Source organism: Aethalodelphis obliquidens, unplaced genomic scaffold, assembly GCF_003676395.1.
Source record: "Aethalodelphis obliquidens isolate GAN/ISIS:26980383/991018 unplaced genomic scaffold, ASM367639v1 scaffold44, whole genome shotgun sequence".
In the NCBI taxonomy this organism is placed as follows: Eukaryota; Metazoa; Chordata; class Mammalia; order Artiodactyla; family Delphinidae; genus Aethalodelphis; species Aethalodelphis obliquidens.
In genome coordinates, this window is record NW_020837988.1 from 6,613,328 (window position 1) to 6,632,099 (window position 18,772).

The 18,772-nt window shown below is 60.2% G+C and overlaps 1 protein-coding gene across 1 annotated transcript; it reads right to left on the bottom strand.

Moving 5' to 3' along the window:
• Positions 1–1,201: 1,201 nt before the first annotated feature.
• GRIN2C (glutamate ionotropic receptor NMDA type subunit 2C) lies at positions 1,202–14,887 on the bottom strand. Its single transcript, XM_027080582.1, has 11 exons — positions 14,379–14,887; positions 11,520–12,118; positions 11,102–11,216; positions 9,479–10,012; positions 8,982–9,135; positions 7,314–7,439; positions 6,767–6,996; positions 6,217–6,377; positions 5,529–5,716; positions 4,351–4,583; positions 1,202–3,898 (listed from the first exon to the last, which is right to left on the bottom strand). Exons 1-11 carry the CDS (start codon positions 14,775–14,777, stop codon positions 2,798–2,800), a joined length of 3,840 nt encoding a protein of 1,279 aa, XP_026936383.1. The 5' UTR covers positions 14,778–14,887; the 3' UTR covers positions 1,202–2,797.
• Between the last annotated feature and the right edge of the window lie 3,885 nt (positions 14,888–18,772).

Genomic DNA, 18,772 nt, shown 5'->3' on the forward strand with positions numbered 1-18,772 from the left:
GACCTGTATGGGGCTAAAGTCCTGAGTACCTGACACAGAAGTGTTCAATAAAGCTCTCAGGTACTGATGCCCAGCTCCCTTGTCCCTTGCCAGCCATACTGCACGTGTACCACATACCTCTAGACTGGTTGAAGACCCCTGGTTTGGGTCCTCACGCACCTAACCGGTTTCATAGCCTCCTGATGAGTCAAGTGGCTTCTTCTTAGCAACTGCCTGCCACAGTTCAGAAGCGGGAAATGGACTTGAATTCTTTAGGGCTTTGGGGAGGGGGTGGTCTCTGGTTCCCCAACACGCCCAGGAAACTGAAGGACAGCCTTCCTCCGTCACAGAGCCAGACTCAGGCCAGGCTGGGGAGTTTTGGAGCCAAGACTGAAGCTCAAGTATCGTAAGTGAGGGCATCGTGCCCCCTCCCCACACACGGGTGGTGTGGACCATGAACTCAGTAAAGACAGAGGAAGAAACACAGCGATGGCAGCAGCAGGAGGGAACGGGGAAAGACAGTAGGAATTTCTACTGCTGAGATGTGACCAAAGGCCTCTCCCTGTGTCCCACAAAAAAACCCCCAGCATTTGGGTGTCTGGTGTCTGGGTTCAGCTGGCTGTGCTACACTGTCACGCCCTTGTGTGTGATGACTGAACATCTGTGGCTTCACTCTCCCACACAGCTGGCTCCCTCCTCCCCTGCCAGGCTTTCTGTCCTCCCCTTGATAATGCAGGACCCTTCCTCGGTCCTCCCGCAGAGGGGCAGGAAGCATCCTTCCTGCCCCCACTCCCCATTGGACTCACTTCTCCTCAGAATACATTCTTAGAGAAGGAGCAAGGCGGCCAGGAGCCCGGCCCCAGGAGCAGGATTGGCCCCTCGTCAGAGCCAGTCAGAAGCAGGCTCAGCTCCACATGTGGTTCTTAATTATCTTTCCAGTTCTTGGTTATTAATGATCTTGGAGAGCGAGCAGAGAGCAGCCTGGCCCTCGCAACTCCTCCAGGCGTCACCTGCTGCAGCCTTCCGCCCAGCGCTGCGCACAGACCCTGACCCAGGGAGCTCAGGTCCAGGGGCTGGTGGCCAGCGGTTAACCCTCTAACCTCCAGTGGCTGCAACCAAGGTCAAGCTCCCTTCCACGGCACTGGCCTCTAGCACCCCCCTTAGACTCACACTCACAACCTGTTTTTGAGCGCCCCCCCCCCCCATCCTGGACCTGGATCCGTGAAAATCCATGGGGCAGAGAATGTGAAATTGACTATAATGGGCTGGGGGGGCACACATTCTTGCGGTTGTCAGGCCCTCCAGCCAGGAACGGAGGGGTATTGGCAATTTCCGCCACTCTACCATTTCAGCGGCTCTCACCCCTAAAACTAAACAAAAAAACTTCCAGTTTTCATGGCTCCAGCCCCAGCAGTAGAATATTTGGAGACTGGAGAGGGGACCCAGCCTGCTGGGAGCCAACAAGGAGCCATGTGGGTAAGGGCACTGGGCCGTGGCCGCACGTGGTACTGGCATCCAGCACTGCCCTCCCCAGCCCCCTCCCTACTACATGGAGTTAAGTTTCTGCCCTGCTTCACCCAAATTGCCGGGGACAACAAGGCCTTGGACTTCACAGGCTCACAGTTAGAAAAGGCTCTAACGGCACCAATTATGCTCACCGTGTTTGCGGAATGGATGGAAGGAGGGCTGGCTTGCTTTAGTCATTGTGGGGCTAAATGTAACCACAGAGGTGAAAGCATTGAAAATGGTATGCAAGAGCCATCTTTTTAGATGGTTCACAGCCAGTGACATGTGACAGAGGAAGGAGGTGGGGCTGAGAGCCCCAGAGGGAGGACAGAGAACTGAGATGTGGGACAGATTCTCTGACCTGGAGGTCTTTCCCTCCCAAGGCTGAGCCGTGCCTGACCCCGGAAGCCACCCATGCCAGGCTTCCAGAGCCAGCAGGCAGTCCGAGCCCTGCACAGCCACCGCGGGGCGAACACAGCTGGCTAGGGCCCAAGAGAGCCCAGCAGGTTCCCCACAACAGACCTCCCTGCGTTTCCACCATAACATTGTCAGGCTCCCATGGGGGCCCCTGGCGGGGCAGAACCCCCAGAGCCCCTAGCACGAGCCCTTCTTTTCAAGGAGATTGAAGGATGAGCTCCATCCATCACCACCAGAGCCCCCGTGCTGAGCACATTTGTCTCATTTGGCACCAGAGCGGGCGGGAGCTGGCACTGAATACCAAGTGGCTTCTGCTGCCTGGAGCCCTCTCTCAGCCTTGCCTCCCGGATACTCCACAAAGGGAGCTGCCCACCTGCTCTAGGCAGACACCCCATCTGGGATACTCCCATGATGCTCCTGTTGCCTACCAGCTCTGGTGTGCCCCCTCCAGGGATGCAGAATGAGGCAGCCAGGACCAGTGGGTTGTAAAAGGTTTGTTTAATGTCCCAGCACTCTGAGGAGAAGAAACTCCAGCCAGCTGGAGCCAGGAGCAGGACCACCCTGCCCCAACACCGAGCTCCAGCCTCCATGCTCCCACACCAAGCCCCCAGAAGCCACGACCAGGGACTGGCTCACAGCAGGGCAGGGAGACCCCACTGCTCCCTGTGACTCCAGGCCAGGTGGGAAGGGATTTGCATAAGAAGATAGCAAAAGCCCAGCCCACACCAGGACCTGAGGCTGCTGAGGTCGCTGAGCTGACCATGGAAGACATCATCTGTCACTGGGTTCCCATGGCCAGGATTTCATGGCAGAAGCCAGAAAAGCCTGAGCCCACCTACCCCCCAACGCTGGCAATGCCAGGCAGAGAGTCCAGCTGAGCAGAATAGCTGACACGTCACACTTCCGATTCCAAGCTGGAGATCCGCCTCCAGGTGCACGGTCGGGGGAAGCCGTGCATCCCACAGGCCACCCTACTGACCTCTTCCAGCCCCCCAGTGTCCCTGTATTCTGTGCTCAGCCCCAGAGTCCTGCCCCTGTGCCCCGGAGGCCCCCAAGCCCCAGGAAGCCAGGGGCCGTGGCTGACACAGGGTGGGAGGTGAGGGCAGACAGCCCCCCAGCAAAGCGGCAGGTGGGCATGGGCGTGGAGGCAGGCGTGCTGTCCATGCGGCCAGGGGGGGGCCCCTGCCCACACCCGCTCCTGGCAGGCCTCCCGGTAGGACGGCAGCCGCATCGACTGCGCCTGCGTCCAGCGCCCGCAGGCCGGGCGGGCACACCGGGAGGGCTCCGAGCTGGGCCGGGCGAAGGCCTCGGTCACCGAGCTGGGCAGGGAAGCGTGGCGCGGGCGCGAACCTCGGGCCCAGGCCGCGCGCAGGAGAGCCTCCCGCCGGGCCAGCTGCTCCGGCCCGAGCAGCGGCAGGTCCTCGGGCTCGGGGGTCTCCGGGAAGAGCGGAAGGAAGGGGCACCCTGACCGGTCGGCTCGAGGGAAGGAGCTGTAGTGACAGCGCTCAGGCGACTGAGGGCGCTCCGGGAGCGCGCGCCGCTCGGAGGCCGAGAGGTGCCGCCCGCCGCGCCCGGTCAGCGACGGCCACCGCGCCTCCCAGGCCGGCCGGCCGGACACCTGGGAGACGTCGGGTAGGGAGGACCCGGGCGTCGGGGGGCGGCCCGGGGGCTGCGGGGCCCTACGCCCCAGAGCGGTGCGGCCCCCGCCCGGCGGCCCGCAGCCCGTGGGGCTCGGCTCGGGGGTCGGGCCGGGGGTGGGCGGCCGCGGACTGGGGCAGGCGGGCGGCGGGGGCGCACGGCGGCCGCCGCCCCAGCTCTCGATGGTGCGCGTGGCGCGGTCCAGGGAGCTGCTCACGCCCGCCGTGGTCACGATGTCGCGCGCCGCCTGCAGCATCTTGAGCACGCTGACCTGGGCCGAGCCGGCGGTGAGGTCCGGGCTGGGCGGCCGCGCGGGGCTGGCCAGGCTCTGCACCCCGCTAAAGCAGCTGTAGATGCCCTGGGCGGGAGGCAGGAGACCGACACGGCGTGAGCGGCGCCCACCCTTCCGGGACTGCCCCACGCCCCACGCCCCACACCCAGGTGGGAAGCATCAGCCCAGGTGTCTCTAAGTCCCAGGAAGTAACTAACATTTGTTAAGCTCCTACTGTGTGCTGCTGGGAGAGCTTACAGTGGAGCTCTCCGAGGCACCAAGAGGGTAACTCCTTCTCCTAAAGTCACACAGCTTGTAAATGGCAGTGAGGACTCGAACCCCGGTCAGCCCGGCTCCAAAGTCCTGCCCTGCCTGCTGGAAAAGGGCTCTGCTTCTCACCTGCTGTGTGATGCTGGCAGGCCATGCCACCTCTCCAGACCTCAGTTTTTACATCTGTAAATGGGGCCATGGCAAGCTCTGACTTAGCTGGGTTGCTGCCCCTGAAGCTGGGGCCTGTCTAGGGTGGAGTGGGCACCCACCCTGCTGAAGGCCAGCAGGAAGTCCAGCCGGGACGCGTTGGGCACCGAGTGGCGCAGCTTCCGGTAGACCAGATGCTCCCAGGCGAAGACCAGCAGGGCCAGCCCCATGGCCACGAGCAGCATGTAGAAGACGCCGGCCATGTTATCGATGTCTAGCTTGCTGCTCATCACCTCGTTCTTCTCGTTCTGGCAGATCCCCGAGAGCCACACCGTCTCCAGCTTCTGGGTCTCCCCTGGTGGGGGCGAGGCACACCTGGCTCAGGAAGGACCCTTCCAGTGCTCACCCAAGCCTGGAGTGGTCTGGGGCCAGGGTACCACCCACCTGTAGGACCACACGGGGATCCAGCCCAGCAGGGGAGGATGGGGGGAGGGGGTGTCAATGAGCAGGAAGGAGGAGAGCAGAGTGGGAGCTGGGGGGGGGATGCCAGCCTCTGACATGCCCACCTCCCACAAGCCCACACTCCACATGCCCAGCAAAGGCTTGTCGACTGCATAAATTTTATCATTCATTTATTCATCAAACACTTATTGGTCACCTACACGCCGGGCATGGAGCTGGGCACACAGAGACAAAAGGCCTCGGCCCCCAAGGAGGCTGCAGGCACCTTCATGGTTATCACTCGCGTTATTCTACGGCACTGATGGAAAACCAGACAGTTCTTTATCTCACAGGGTTGGGACTCTAAATTCAAACTCTCTCTGGGTGTTGGGGCAGCCCAGCCGGACCGCTCACACGTGTGAGCCCCCGGGGTACGAAGGCAAACCTGGGTTCTGGCTCTGGGATTAGGCAGGCTGTTGGCACTACCCCAGGTCATCTCAAGATGGCAATGGAGGGGAGGGGTCTTGGGGAAAAGTAAAGGAGTTCAGATGCCCCCAACCTCCACCGTGTGGCCTGAGCTCCTTCCTGTCTTCCCATCCTGCAAGGGCTCCCCAGCTAGTTCCTGCTCCCTCCCGGCAAACCAACCCCTCCCCACGTCTCCATCCCGCTGCTCCTAATACCCGCCACCCAGCCACTGCACCCACCTCTCACCCCCAGAGACCTCTCTCCGTGCCCGCGGGCCCTGGGCACTCAGAGGACAGTGGTGGGGATGTTGACCAGCCGTCGGGCAGCTGTCCCGATCACGGGCTCTGTGGCCCACCTGGGACCCACCCCAGCCCCCATCAGCGGCTGCACCCACCGTCCCCCAGGAACTGCAGGAGCGCCAGGTCTATGGCCCGCTTCCAGTGGGAGTCCTTCTGCATGGCGATGCCGTAGCCAGTGGTGGCAAAGACCTTGCCAGAGCCAATGGTGACCAGCTTGCAGCCCTCGTCCTTGCCCGCCATGTAGTTGAGGACAGCAGCGTCATAGATGAAGGCATCCAGCTTCCTGGGGACAGGCTGAGCCCTCAGGCCAGGGATCAAGTGGGGTTCAGGGCACCAAACCTGGGGCCTGACAGGGGTCTGGGCCACGTGGGCCCACTGACCACCACCCAGGAGGGATGGATGGGCAGAGCCTTCTCTAGTTCTCTGGGGTCCTGGTGCAGAGAAGCCCCCTCCCACAGCTTCGGAACCCCACCTACCCTCCTCCTCAGAGAGGCCAGGGGACACTCTGCTCCCAGAGGACACACCCTCTGTGCCCTCCAGGCCCCTAAATATCCTAAGAAGGTGACAACCAACACCTGAGGGCACGGCTGAACCTTGGTCAATACCACAGCTGCGTCTCTGGGCTCTGGTGGGCGTCCTCAAGCTGCACTCTGCCCCAAGGCCTCCTCACCCCCTCCCCGGGGGTCCTACATGGCAACCCAGTCTCACCGTCCCACCTTGGGTCTCTCGGGGAGACACGTGGGTAGAGACAGTCAGGGGGTGGGTGCAGGACTGCGGACCCACCCCATCTTGAGGCTGCTAAGCGCGTCCTCCACTGAGCGCTGGTTGAACTTGACCATGTGGGTGTGCATGTCACGGTAGTTGCTGCGAATGTTCCGCTCTGTGCTGCCGTTGGGCACGGTGCCGAAGCGGAAGGGCGGGTACTGATCCTGAGGCCGCTGGAACTGCGCGCAGAGGGCAGCGCCATTCATAACCCCTCCTCCGACCCTCCAGCCGACCCGGCCCCGACCCCATCCCCCTAGTCTGGACTTGAATAGCGAGCGCAGCATGGTCTTAGAGGCTGTCCAGCCCACGCCTGTGTTTTACAAACGGGGAAACTGAGGCCGGGACAGGGAGAGACTTACTCAAGGCCACTTAGTCAGTGGACCTGAGCCGTCTCTCCCTGTCCCCGTCCCCAGCCCCAGCCCCCTCCTCCCCAGGCTCCCCCGCTTCTGCCTGCTCCCGCCTCCAGTTCAAATTCCACTGATTCCAACTGTCCTGTGTCCCACCCAAGGCCTGCCCCTGGCTGCGGCATCCCCCCACCCTCCAACAGCACCCTCTGGGGCTCCAGAACCTTCTTGTCACTGAGGCCAGACACAGTGTCGATGTACTGCTCCTGAATCATGAAGGCGGCCAGGTTGGCGGTGTAGCTGGCGAGGAAGATGACGGCGAAGAAAGCCCAGACCAGGACCATGATCTTGCTGGTGGTGCCCCGGGGGTTCTCGATGGGCACCGAGTTGTTGAAGACCAGTGCCCAGAGAAGCCACACAGACTTGCCGATGGTGAAGGACGGGCCCCCAGACTCTGGGGGTGAAAGCGGGGACACTGGTGCTCCTCTTGCCCGGCACAGAGGGGGTCAGGTTCAGCCCACCCAACTCCACGGCTCCCGTCTCTGCTCTGTCCTGGGTGGAGACCCCATCCCTGGCTGACCCCACCCCAGGGCACGTCAACTCACCTTGCTTCTCTCTCTCTCTCATGTATCTGATTGGCCCCCTGCATATTGTCGGAAGGCCAGGGACCTCCCCCACGGGGCATTCTCTGAAGGGCCCCTCTGGCCCTGAGCCCACCCCTCCTGGGAGTGCCAGCCCTGCCCCTGCCCCCGGGCCCAGGTGGGAGCTGACTCTTGCCGCTGGTGAGGTTCTGGTTGTAGCTGACGGGGCTGAAGTACTCGAACATGAAGACGGTTATGGCCACCACGGTGAGGCACATGACAAACATCATTACCCACACGGCAGGGCTGTAGGGCTCTGGGGACAGAGGCGGGAGGTTCAGAGGAGGCGGCGCTGTGTCTCCCCCCAGCAGCTCAGGCGTTCTGGGTGCAGACAGGTGGGTCCATGTGGTCATATCAGCCCCGTGGACTGAGCTCAGGGGTCTCTGACTCTCAGAGCAGTGGAGCCCCAGGAGAGACGCCATCCCCCAGGGAGGTCAGGCTCCCCAGCATTCTTGGTCTCTCCCCTCCATCTGCCCTGGGCCAGGGTCCCATCACCCATCACCCACCCTAGGAAACCTCCCTTTGATTCCACATCTCCCCTGGCTCTCATTCTCCCTCTTCCCCCCACTTCCTTTCACAAAAGAGGGCCAGCACCCCATGCTCTTTCCCTTTCCCCTCCCATCCCCCCGCCCCTGCCTGCAACCTCTTCCACCCCTCAGCCCCTGAGGGTGGCCCCTCAAAGCCACAGGAGCAATCTCAGGGAACTCCCTCTGCTTTCCTCCTCTCCTTCCTCGCCACCAGCACCGCTGCCCACGCTCCTGGGTCTGGAACTCCACCCCCGCCACACACACACCCCGGGCCCAGCATGGGTGAGCTGCTTGGAATCAGAGCTCTGAAGCCAAGCCTTACCCCTCATCCTACTGACACAGAAACCGAGGCCTGAGGGGCTGGGGAGACCGACCTGAGGTTTCTGACAAAATCACTTCAGTCTCCCTGAGTGAGAAGTCATTACTGCCCAAATCATTTACTCCTTCGATACAATGCCCATCCTACGAAGTGGAGTTTGTTGCCTTCCCTGTGGCTGAGGAACCCTGCTCAGAGAGGTTCAGTGACTTGCCCAAGGTCACACAGCAGGAAGAGGCAGACCTGGGATTCCCTCTTCTGCTCCTGGTCGAGAGGCTCAGCTGTCCTCAGGGCTCTTTGAACCATCCCACACTGCAAGTCCCACCTGAACTTCTGACTGGGCGCTCTGGGCAGGCCAGGACTATGGCCGGATCCCAGCACCTGGCACGGGACCCGGCACAAGGGAGCTGCCCAAGAAATGCTGAATTTCTAATCAAGTCAGAAACTAGCCCGGCTTCCCGTGCTCTGGGTTGGCTCCTCCAACCCCCCGTGAATCTTCTCCCTTTGTCCCAACGGCCCAGCCCAGGAGTTCCCTGGCGGTCCAGTGGTTGGGACTCTGCGCTTTCACCGCTGAGGGTGCGGGTTCAATCCCTGCTCAGGGAACTAAGATCCCGCAAGCCACGAGGCCAAAAAATGAAACAAAAAGCAATGTCGCAGCCCACGAGGCACCTCCTGAAGGCAGCCTGCCTCGCTGGTTGTCCTGTCCTTCACAATGGTGCCACCTTTTACCCCGCTCTCCCCATCCCCCGCCCTTACCGAGCACCCAGGCTCAGGACTGAACCTGGACGTCACCTCTTCCCTCTCCGTTCTACCCACCTATTATAGCTCAGGCCTCTGGCTAACCTCCAAGGACCCAAGGCTGCAGTGCTGCTCTCTGAGGGTGCACCCCAAGCTCCCCATCTCCACCCACGCTCCACACGTCCACTGCACTATCCCTGCCCACCCTGAGCCGCACCCAGGAAGGCCGAGGGGGAGACGGTGCCGTTGCTGCGAGCCACCATCACACTGATGCCCGTCTCCACGAAGGGCACAGAGAAGTCCACGATCTCGGAGCGCTCCTCATTGATGGTGAGGGAGCCAATGGCCATGTCTGCCCGCTTGTAGTACACCTGGGGGTCAGGCCCGGTTCAGAGGAGGGGCTCCCGCAGGCTGGAGGACTCCCCCACTCCTCTCCCAGCCCTGCATCCAGCACCCACCAGCTGAGTCAGTTGTTCCCACTTGGGTCCTCAGAGCTCCACTTTCAGTACTGACCCGAGGGGTCATCATTGGTGCCAGCACAGTGCCCCTGCCAGTTCGGAGACCCTTAGGAGCTGGGCCTGGGTCCCACCCTGACTGATCCCCAGAACAGGAGGAAACACCTAAGGAACATCCGAGGGTGGCTGACGGATGGATGGGGCCCAGGGCAGCAGGCGGGCAGGTGGGCGGGCTCAGGTGGCCTGGGGGCGGGCCTACCTCCCCGATCATGCCGTTCCACACGCCGCGCACCCTCTTGCCATGCTTGCCGTTGGTCACCAGGTACAGGTCGTAGGAGAACTTGACCACCTTGGCCAGCTTCTTGAGGATGTCGATGCAGAAGCCCTTACAGCAAAGCTTGGTGTAGGGGGCCGTGTCACCACTGCTGCCACCAAGAGACCAGCAGGGGTCAGAGCCAGCGGCTCCTCCCAGCCTGGCTGGTGGACGCCCACCCCTATACCCAAGCATAAGGCACACACAACGCCCGCCGTCGCACGGCGGCACACGGCTCACACCGGGCCTCCCAGGTGTTCTCGCGGACCTGAAGGTGTGGTTGCCATGCCGGCGGCAGGGCACAGTGTTGGGCACGCAGCCGCCTGTGCCAGGGTCGGGGCTCTCCACGATGACAAACGGTCGCTCTTCCAGCGTGGCCACCGTCAGGTGCCGGCTGTCCACCACGGGCTGCAGGGAAGCACTGTAGCGAGGCCACACCGGGTACTTCATGTGGAGGACACCATGGTCCCAGCGCCCCACCTGCAGAGGATGACCGGCCTCAGCCCGGGACCCTCAGCCCCACTAAGCCCACGCTATAGGTGGGGCCTCTGGGCAAGGCCTGCAGGACCAAGAATCCTCCCACCACACCTAAGGTCACTCGGGGCAGGATGAAGCAGGGCCTGGGGCGGGAGCACCTGGAGAACAGGAGAGTCGGGGCAAGGGGCTGGCCAAGGAGAGGGCTCCCTGCAGCCTCCCCGGCTTCTGGTCCCCCACTTTCCAGTCCAGCCTCCACACTGCTGCTGGCTCACGGCCTCTTCCTAAAGCCCAGACCTGAGCCTGTCACACCGCACTCATTCCCCCAAGCTTCACATAAAGTCCTTAGCCCAGCACTCAAGACCCTTCACGGGTCCAATTTATCTCCATCACCCTACCCTTCTTCCCCAGTCCCCACACCTCCAAACGCATCACTTAAAAATGCTCCAGGGGAATTCCCTGGCAGTCCAGTGGTTAAGACTCGGCACCTTCACTGCCATGGGCCCTGGTTCAATCCCTGGTCAGGGAACTAAGATCCCACAAGCTGCATGGCATGGCAAAAACCAAAACCAAAATAAAACAAAAAAACTCTAAACCCTCCTTCCCCTCAGTCTATACCAGGCTACTATCCCTTCCCGATGGGCTCCTACTCAACCATCCATAGCCCAGCCCAAATATCCCAACTTCTGTGAAGCCTCCCCCAGTTTCCTCCTTTGAAGGCAGAACTAATTTCTGCCCCTCCTTTCTATTCCCATAGTGCTTTGCAAACATTGTTTCTTAAGCACTGACCACCCCAAATTCTATTTGTTTACGTGTCCGTCTAGCCAATACAGCTGTGGGTTACTCCTTCAGGGGCAGGACTGTGTAATAAGAGTGCTTGATAAGTTCTATAGTGAAAGGTGTTGTGGGACCCCCGAGCAGGGCTGCCTCAGACCCCCGGGAGACCTGGAAGGCTTCTCAGTGGAAATGTTTCAGCTGAGACCTGAAGGATGAGGGGCTGGATGAGGGACAGAAGGGACTCTGCTCATCTGTGGGACAAGAGGGGGGGATAAAATGAAAGGATACCGAGGGCCCCTGGGCTCACCCCCTTCTCACCATCTCCCAGAGGCGGTGCCGGTTGAGGGCGATCACCACCATCGTGGGCTGGACCAGGTACCCACCAGGGCTGAAGGAGAAGTCCCGGCCCTCCCAGGTGACATTCAGTAGGTGCCTGCGAGGGGGGAGAAGCCAGGGTCCTCTTAGCCCTGACCAGGACCAGCTGTGCCCTCCCCCACCTTCTGCCTCATCACCGCCACCAACAGGTAGCATTTGTGTAATTATTGTTCTGTTTCCCTGTGTTGACCCTCGAGATCCTCACCACACCCTCACACCCTGCTCTTTTCTCAGATGAAGAAACAATGGCCCAGAGAGGTGAGGTCACTTGGCCGCAGGTACACACCTAGTGGGAGGTGTGACCAGTGAGCCCAAACTCACGGCCACTCGTGGCCATCCTATACCCTGGGCAGGTGCCCACCTGTAGAAGGCCTTCCGGGCAGGGCTGACAGGCCCAGGGTGGCCGCGGCACTCCCCAGCCGGGGCGGGCAGGGTGCCGTGCTGGCGCCGGTAGCCGTGGGCGCCGAGGGCCAGGATGGCCACGCCGTCGCGGACTTTCTGGCGCAGACTGAGGCGCCAGCTCTCGGTGACGACGCTGATGAGGCCCACGGGGAAGGAGGCGGGGGGCGCGTCGGTGCTGCCCAGCGCCAGGTTGGGCACCAGCCACACATGCCCGGGCCCCACCAAGCCGGCCTGGGCCGCCTCGGCAAAGAGCACCTCGGCCTCCTCGCGCGAGCAGTAGGCCACCAGCACCGGGGCGTCGATCTGGCGCAGCAGGCGCTGGGTGTGGGCGCGCGTCCCTCCGGGGCCCAGCTCCAGCGTGAGCACGTCCAGCAGCCGCCAGCCCACGTAGTTGGCGTCGGCGACGGCGCGCACGCTCTTGAGGAAGAGCGTGTGGCCCGGGTGCAGGCTGGTGATCACGGCGAACGCGCTCCAGTCGTACTCCTCCAGCACCTTGAACAGCACCTGCAGCTGCTGCTCCAGGGACACGCCCAGCTGCAGGAAGGCGGAGCCCGGCTCCTAGGGGGAGGGGTGGGGCCTGAGCGGGGGGGTGGGGCGAGCCGAGTCCCGCCCCGCCCCAACTTCCACTCCCTCCGTCAACCCCCACACACCCTTGCGTCGGAAGGTGCTGAGTGTCCCGGGAGCCCTAGTCTCGCGATAACCTCCTTCCCGCCCGCCCGCCCCGCACGTGGTTCCCAGCCCCTGCCGCCCATTAGAATGCCCTGGAGAGATTTTTTAAATATTCGTGCTGGACCGCAAACCAGCAGCAGCGTCAGCTGGGAGCTTGTAGGAAATGCAGATTCTCGGGCTCAGTGCTCACCTGCTGGATCAGAATCCCTGAGGATGGCGCCCTGGAATCTGTATTTCAACAAGCTCTTTAGGTGACTCTTGAGCCCGCTAGTCCAGACCAACTGAATGGGAATCTTAGACATGGTACACTGGGTGTCTGTATTTTCTAAAGTACTGTGTGGGTGGAGAACCACCGTGCTGAGAGCTACTGTCAGGCCCACAGGTAACTGGGAAAGCACCATCCTCTATGCAGCCCTGGGGATGAGAATGTTCTTCCTCTCTACTGCCTCTGCCACCACAAACGCCCAGGACACTGCAAGATCGAGCCTGGGCTGGCGCAAGCCTCTCCTAGCTGTGGGTTCCCTGCTGCCACTGCAGCCCCTCCAAGATTTCACCACACTGCGACTGTCCCAATCTTTTAAAAAAGCAACTCCGAGAAAACTCTACAGGACAAGTAACCCAGTTCCTTCAACAAACAAATTTGCAAGGAAAAAAGAGAGAGATGGAGGAGGAGCCTTGAGAAGGAAGACTCCGAAGTCATCCCAACCAATCGCCGGGTGGGAACCTAATCTGGCTCCTGATTCAAGTCAACAGACATAAAAATAAACATTTATGAGACAACGTGGAAGATTTGAACACTGCCTGGATTCTTTATGATGGTAAGGAATTTTTATTATTTTTTAGATGTGATGATGTATGGTGGTTTTATTATTTTGTAAAGTCCTATCATCTAGAGATGTGTATTGAAGTATTTATGGATGGAATAAATATTGTGTCTGGGCCTTGCTTCAAAATAAAACAGAAGAGGAGAAGTGGGTGGGGGTAAGGCTGAGGCAGGGTTGGCCTGGGATGGATAGGGGATACATGGGGTCATTATACTCTTCTACTTTTATGTATGCTCAAAATTCCCCATAGGGCTTCCCTGGTGGCGCAGTGGTTGAGAGTCCGCCTGCCGATGCAGGGGACGCGGGTTCGTGCCCCGGTCCGGGAAGATCCCACACGCCGCAGAGCAGCTGGGCCTGTGAGCCATGGCTGCTGAGCCTGCGCGTCCGGAGCCTGCGCTCCGCAACGGGAGAGGCCACAACAGTGAGAGGCCCGCGTACAGCAAAAAACAAAACAAAACAAAAAAATTCCCCATAATAAAAATATAATCATAAAAGAAAGTCAAATCAGATCAGTCTTCCCTCAACATCTTCTTCAGCTCCTCACTTACTTAGAGTAAAACCCAAGTGTCCTCCCGTGTGGTTGGGACCTCGCCTCCCTCTCCAGGCTCCTCTCTGTTCCTCAGAAACTCTGTGCTTCTTCTCACCTCTGGGTGTTCACACCACCTGCTCCCTCCGCCTGTAACACTCTCCCCCAGTCCACCCCACACACACACCTTGTCACCCCCCCTCATCCTCCAGGTCCCGGCTTAGGTGTCATTTCTTAGGAGACCTTCTCTGACCAACCCCAGACCCAGAAGGGGTCCCACTGGACTCCCTCGGGGCATCCTGTGTTTTTCCTTCAGGACTAGGACCCCAGCTGTGATTGCTGGTGAATGTGTGTTTAGCGCTTTCTCCCCACAGGACAGCAAGGGCATGACCTGCCCTTGGATGTTCTCCGCTGCAGGCCAGCTACATCAGATCCCACACCCAGCCTGGCCCTGCACCTCTGGGTCTGGAGCCTGACCACGGAAGGCCAGAAAACCAGGGAGAAGGTGGGCGAGCGCTGCCCCAGAACCAGAGGTGGGTTAGGTACCTGCCCATCCCTCATCCAGACACAAGTGTGAAAGCAGCTCAGAAAGTTTATCTTCTAGAACACAGGAGCATCATTCCCACAGGCTTCTCCTCCCTCACCCAGGCCTCCCTCCGCCCTCACCCCCTTGCTGGGCCCACCCAAGCCCAGGTTCCCAGGACCTAAGTGTCTCCCTGGCCCAGACTCAGCCCCTCTCCCCCAGCCCCAGCCTGGCTCCAGGCTCATGGGATGTAGGGACATGACTTTGAATGGGCACCTTGGGGGTGAGGACCACAGCGGAGCCCCCACTGATGCTGAGGATAGGCACGTGGGTCTGGAAGGAGATGAAGTCGAGGATCTGGGCCACGGCCTCGGTGTCCACGTTGTCCTCAAAGACGATGCCGTGGACTCGGGCAGTGCCCAGGAGCCCGCAGATCTGGGTGAGAAGACTGCTGGGGTTGGTGTTGTTGACACCCACGGTGAGTGGCTGGATCTCCAGGGGCAGGTCCAGGAAGCTCTGGGGGGTGAGGCGGATACGGGCCTGGGCCTCCGGTGGCCCCGAGCTGCCAAACACCACGGCCACCGTCACAGCCTGCTCGCCCTGCCCCGGGCCCAGCCCTGCCCAGGCACCGAGGAGTGAGGTGAGTAGCAGGACCGGCCCCAGGGCCCCACCCATGTCCACTGGAGGGTCCTGCGGAGAGACCACGATAGGCACAGGGAGGGGGACAGAGGCACGGAGAGAAAAGATGAATGACAGAGAGGAGGCAAAGGCCAGAGTCAGAGGGACACACACCCAGAGGATGAAAGAGAAGAGGGAGAAACCTCCCTCCACAAAGAGAGGCAGAGAGAGGGGGAGACAGACAGACACAGAGAGACAAAGAGAAAGAGACAGAGAAATTAGCTGAGCGTCCAAGTGCAGCCCAGAGGGCAGGACCCGGGAAGGACGTGACCAGAATAGGTGCTCACTACTTCCATTGTACTGTTGAACATCAGGCTTGGCTAGAAAGGCCAGACCTTTGGAAACTCATCCATCTGGGTTCTGCCCAGGAAGGTTCACAGCAAATGCTAATCTGGTGGGACTTCCCTGGTGGCGCAGTGCTTGGGAGTATGCCTGCCAATGCAGGGGACACAGGTTCAAGCCCTGGTCAGGGAAGATCCCACATGCCGCGGAGCAACTAAGCCCGTGCACCACAACTACTGAGCCTGCGCTCTAGAGCCTGTGAGTCACAACTTCTGAGCCCACGTGCCACAACTACTGAAGCCTATGCGCCTAGAGCCTGTGCTCCGCAACAAGAGAAGCCACTGCAATGAGAAGCCCGCACACTGCAACAAAGAGCAGCCCCCGCTCGCCGCAACTAGAGAAAGCCCGGGTGCAGCAATGAAGACCCAACTCAGCCAAAAATAAATAAATAAATTTATTTTTTAAAAAAATGCTAACCTGGTACCAAGTGCATGGATATGAGTCAGAGAGACCTGAGTTCAAGTCCCAGTTCTGCCACTTACTAACTGTGTGATCTTGGGGAAGTTAGTCTCTCTGAGCCATGATTTCTTGCCTGCAGTAATCACAGGACCTACTTCACAGCAGTGGGAGGGCTACCCACTGTTATCAGTATCCTTATCCTATAGGTGACAGCCCCACAGCCAGGTAAAGGAAGGCAGCTCTTGTAACACACACATACACACACACACACACACACACACACACACACACACACACTCCTTCTCCATCCTAAACTGAATCTAACATCCTCAAGGGCCCTGCTCTTCATAATCCTACTTGGCACAAAGCCCCCTCCTCCTGGGCACCGGATACCCCTACTCTACCCTCTGTGGCCTCAATTAGTAGCAGCTCTTCCACAGCAGAAGTGTGTCACCAATGATTCGTTCAGGGCTCGGGGTATCTCACACATGACCTGCCACCCTAGGCCATCGCTGGTGTGAGGGATTTTTTAACCTACCCCAAGGGCCTGACGTGTATCCCTGTGAAACAAACATCATTGCTTTTGGACAAACAGCCACACCGGTGAGTGGTGCCCACGGATACAGCTCTCCCTCCCAGCTGGCCATCGGCCACAGCTTTGCCACCCTCTCCATCTCCATGGCATCCCCAGTGAAACTTCTGAACAGGGGAGAGCCAAATGGTGACCAGGCTGGGCTTGGTTTCATTTCAAAATGAGAAGACAGGATTTGGGGCAGGGGAGGGCACACTGTGCTCATTTTTGTGCCCTTGAAATCTCCCCCCGTGTATGGTTTCCCAGTACACTGACTTAGAACATCAGCCTGGAGGCGTGTGATTCTAGGGTGGGAACCTAAGCGTGCCGTGCCCACCATTACCTCCAATGAGGGATTTCAAATCACACCTGCAAAGAGCACTGTCGGGCTCATTTCTTCCTTTGCAATTCCTCTCTGTGCTCATCTCTGCCCACCTCTATAGGTTCCCCATCCTCTGGGAAGCCCGAAGCTTCCCCCACTTATGCCTCCCAGCTCTGAGCTCTAGAACCGCGCTGTCAAATACGGCAGCCACCAGTCACGTATGACTACTGGGCACTTAAATGTGGCTTGTCCAAACTGAGGTACGCTGTGAAGTGTAATATGCACGCTGGAGAGTGAAGACTTTGTATTACAAAAAGAAAATCTCTCACTAATATTTTTATATGGATTACACGTTGAAGAAATATTTTAGCTACATTGAGTTAAACAATATAGTGTTAGAATTCATTGCACTTTTCTTTTCCTTTTCTAATGTGCCTACATGTGGCTCTCACTTTGTTTCTTTTGGACCACGTGACTCTAGATGAAGGACCCAGGTCCTCCCTCAGCTCTGAGGGGGGACTGCCCCTAGAAACTCTCTGTGCTGGGAAGGTGTCCTCCAGGACTGGAGATGAGGAGGGATTGCCGAATGCTCCTGGAGGGAGGGGCCCCAATCAGGCCAGTCTCTGAGCTTCAAACAGCAATGGGCAGATCCAGGCTCCAGAGTCCCAGCACCACGAGGCATCCAGCCTCCCCCGCAAGGCAGGAGGTCATCCCCGAGCCCTGGCCTCGTCCAATTTCCCACTTGCCTCCCCCTGGCCTCCCACCTCTCCGCCTCCCATCCACCCACCCCCGCCTGCCCCACTGGCCTGAAACAGTCCTCTGGCCACTGCACCCCTCCTCTAAGAGCACAGCTGCTCCCTGGTGCCCACAAATGAAGTCCAGACACCTGGGTCCCATGGACAGAGCCCCACGCACCCCAACTGTCCTCCCCTCCATGCACCCCACACTCCCTCAGGTCTGGTGGCCAGACAGCTCCTGCTGTCAGCATCTCCAGGCCTTTGCTCTGCTGTTCCCTCAGGTTACAATGTCCTCTTCCCACTGCCTCTCTCTTGTCTACAGGACAAATTCCAGAATTTTCAGAGCCCCACCTAAATCCCTCTGCCACAGAGCACCTGCCTTAGTGCCTGGCGGCTCTGGAAACACGGGTGAGAAGACAGAGGGTCTGGGTCTGGCTGTAAGCCAGCTGCCCTTCTCCCCCGCCCCCAGCATCCCCCCCCCCAGGTTGGGGAGCTCCTGGCTATGCCTCTGCGATGTCTCCCTCATCATTTTGCCCCCTGTTGCAGGAATTTGCCCACTCCATGCTGCCCCTGCCCCATACTGGACTGCGGTCTTAAGGACCTCTGCCCACCCACTTGCCGTCCGCACCTTTCACAAACGTGCTGTTAATATTTGATGAACTCCCGGACCCCCCAAAAGCCCGGCGGAGAGTGGCAATGGTGACACTTCCGGGACACTCAGCATCACCTTGAACGGCCTGAGCACCTCCACGAGCTTAGGGCTCTTCTCTTCCCCCTGCTCCCCCAATCCCAGGCAGGCTCCCGCACACGGACGTGCACGCGCACTCACACCCCAGACATCTGATGGCCGCCCACCAACCGCGCTGTTTCCCGGGCGCCCAGGGACCCCGGCTGCGCGGCTCCTCTGGATCCACTGCCCTCCGAGTGAGCGGCCTCAGCTTTGCCGTCGGGTTTCCCTCCCTCCATTTTGCAGAGCTAAGACCTGAACCCAGGCGCCAGGGGAGAAGACCACCCCTCCACCTTGCCCCCACTGGCGCGGTCACCGAGGTCTCCCTCCTCCAAGACGAACCCGCCCCCCCCCAGCTGATTCCTCCCGGAACCCCCGGGGGAATCTCTTACACTCGGGCTGTGAAGTTCTGGGTATTTTTAGGCCAGCGATAAATAATTCATAGGGAACGTGGCATCGGGCTCCCCCCGCGGGAGGAGGGGGCGCGAGCGGCGAGGGCCACCGTCACCCGCGGCTCAAGGACACTCGCGATGCGGCGGCAGCAGCGGCGGCAACTCCGGGCGCGGGGACCCGCGCCACGCCTCCTGGCGGCCAAACTGGGCACCACGCACTCCGCGCCCCCCGCCTCGCTGCCACCCTCTGAGAGGGTCCCAGCTCCCAGGTCCCCATCCCCACTGCCCCAAGCTGGGTCGCCACCCCAAGCCCCGCGGGTGGGGGGCGCCGAGTTCGCCTGGCAGGCGGGGCTGTAGGCGGGTACCAGCCCAGCCCTGCCCTAGGGAGAACCCAGGAGTCCGGTTCCCGACCTACCCAGTCCCCTTCACGCTCCTCTTCGAATTCCTAACGGGGTTTAGGAGCAGGTTGGAAACGGACTGGCGCAGCCAGAAACTAGACGGG

Excerpts from the sequence above, each read along its gene's own strand:
- GRIN2C (XM_027080582.1), bottom strand. The coding sequence starts at position 14,777 with ATGGGTGGGGCCCTGGGGCCGGTCCTGCTACTCACCTCACTCCTCGGT. Across the intron at positions 6,378-6,766 it reads CTGGCCTCAGTGACAAGAAG|TTCCAGCGGCCTCAGGATCA; the intron begins GTTCTGGAGCCC and ends CTCTGCGCGCAG. Across the intron at positions 5,717-6,216 it reads CTTAGCAGCCTCAAGATGGG|GAAGCTGGATGCCTTCATCT; the intron begins GTGGGTCCGCAG and ends GCCTGTCCCCAG.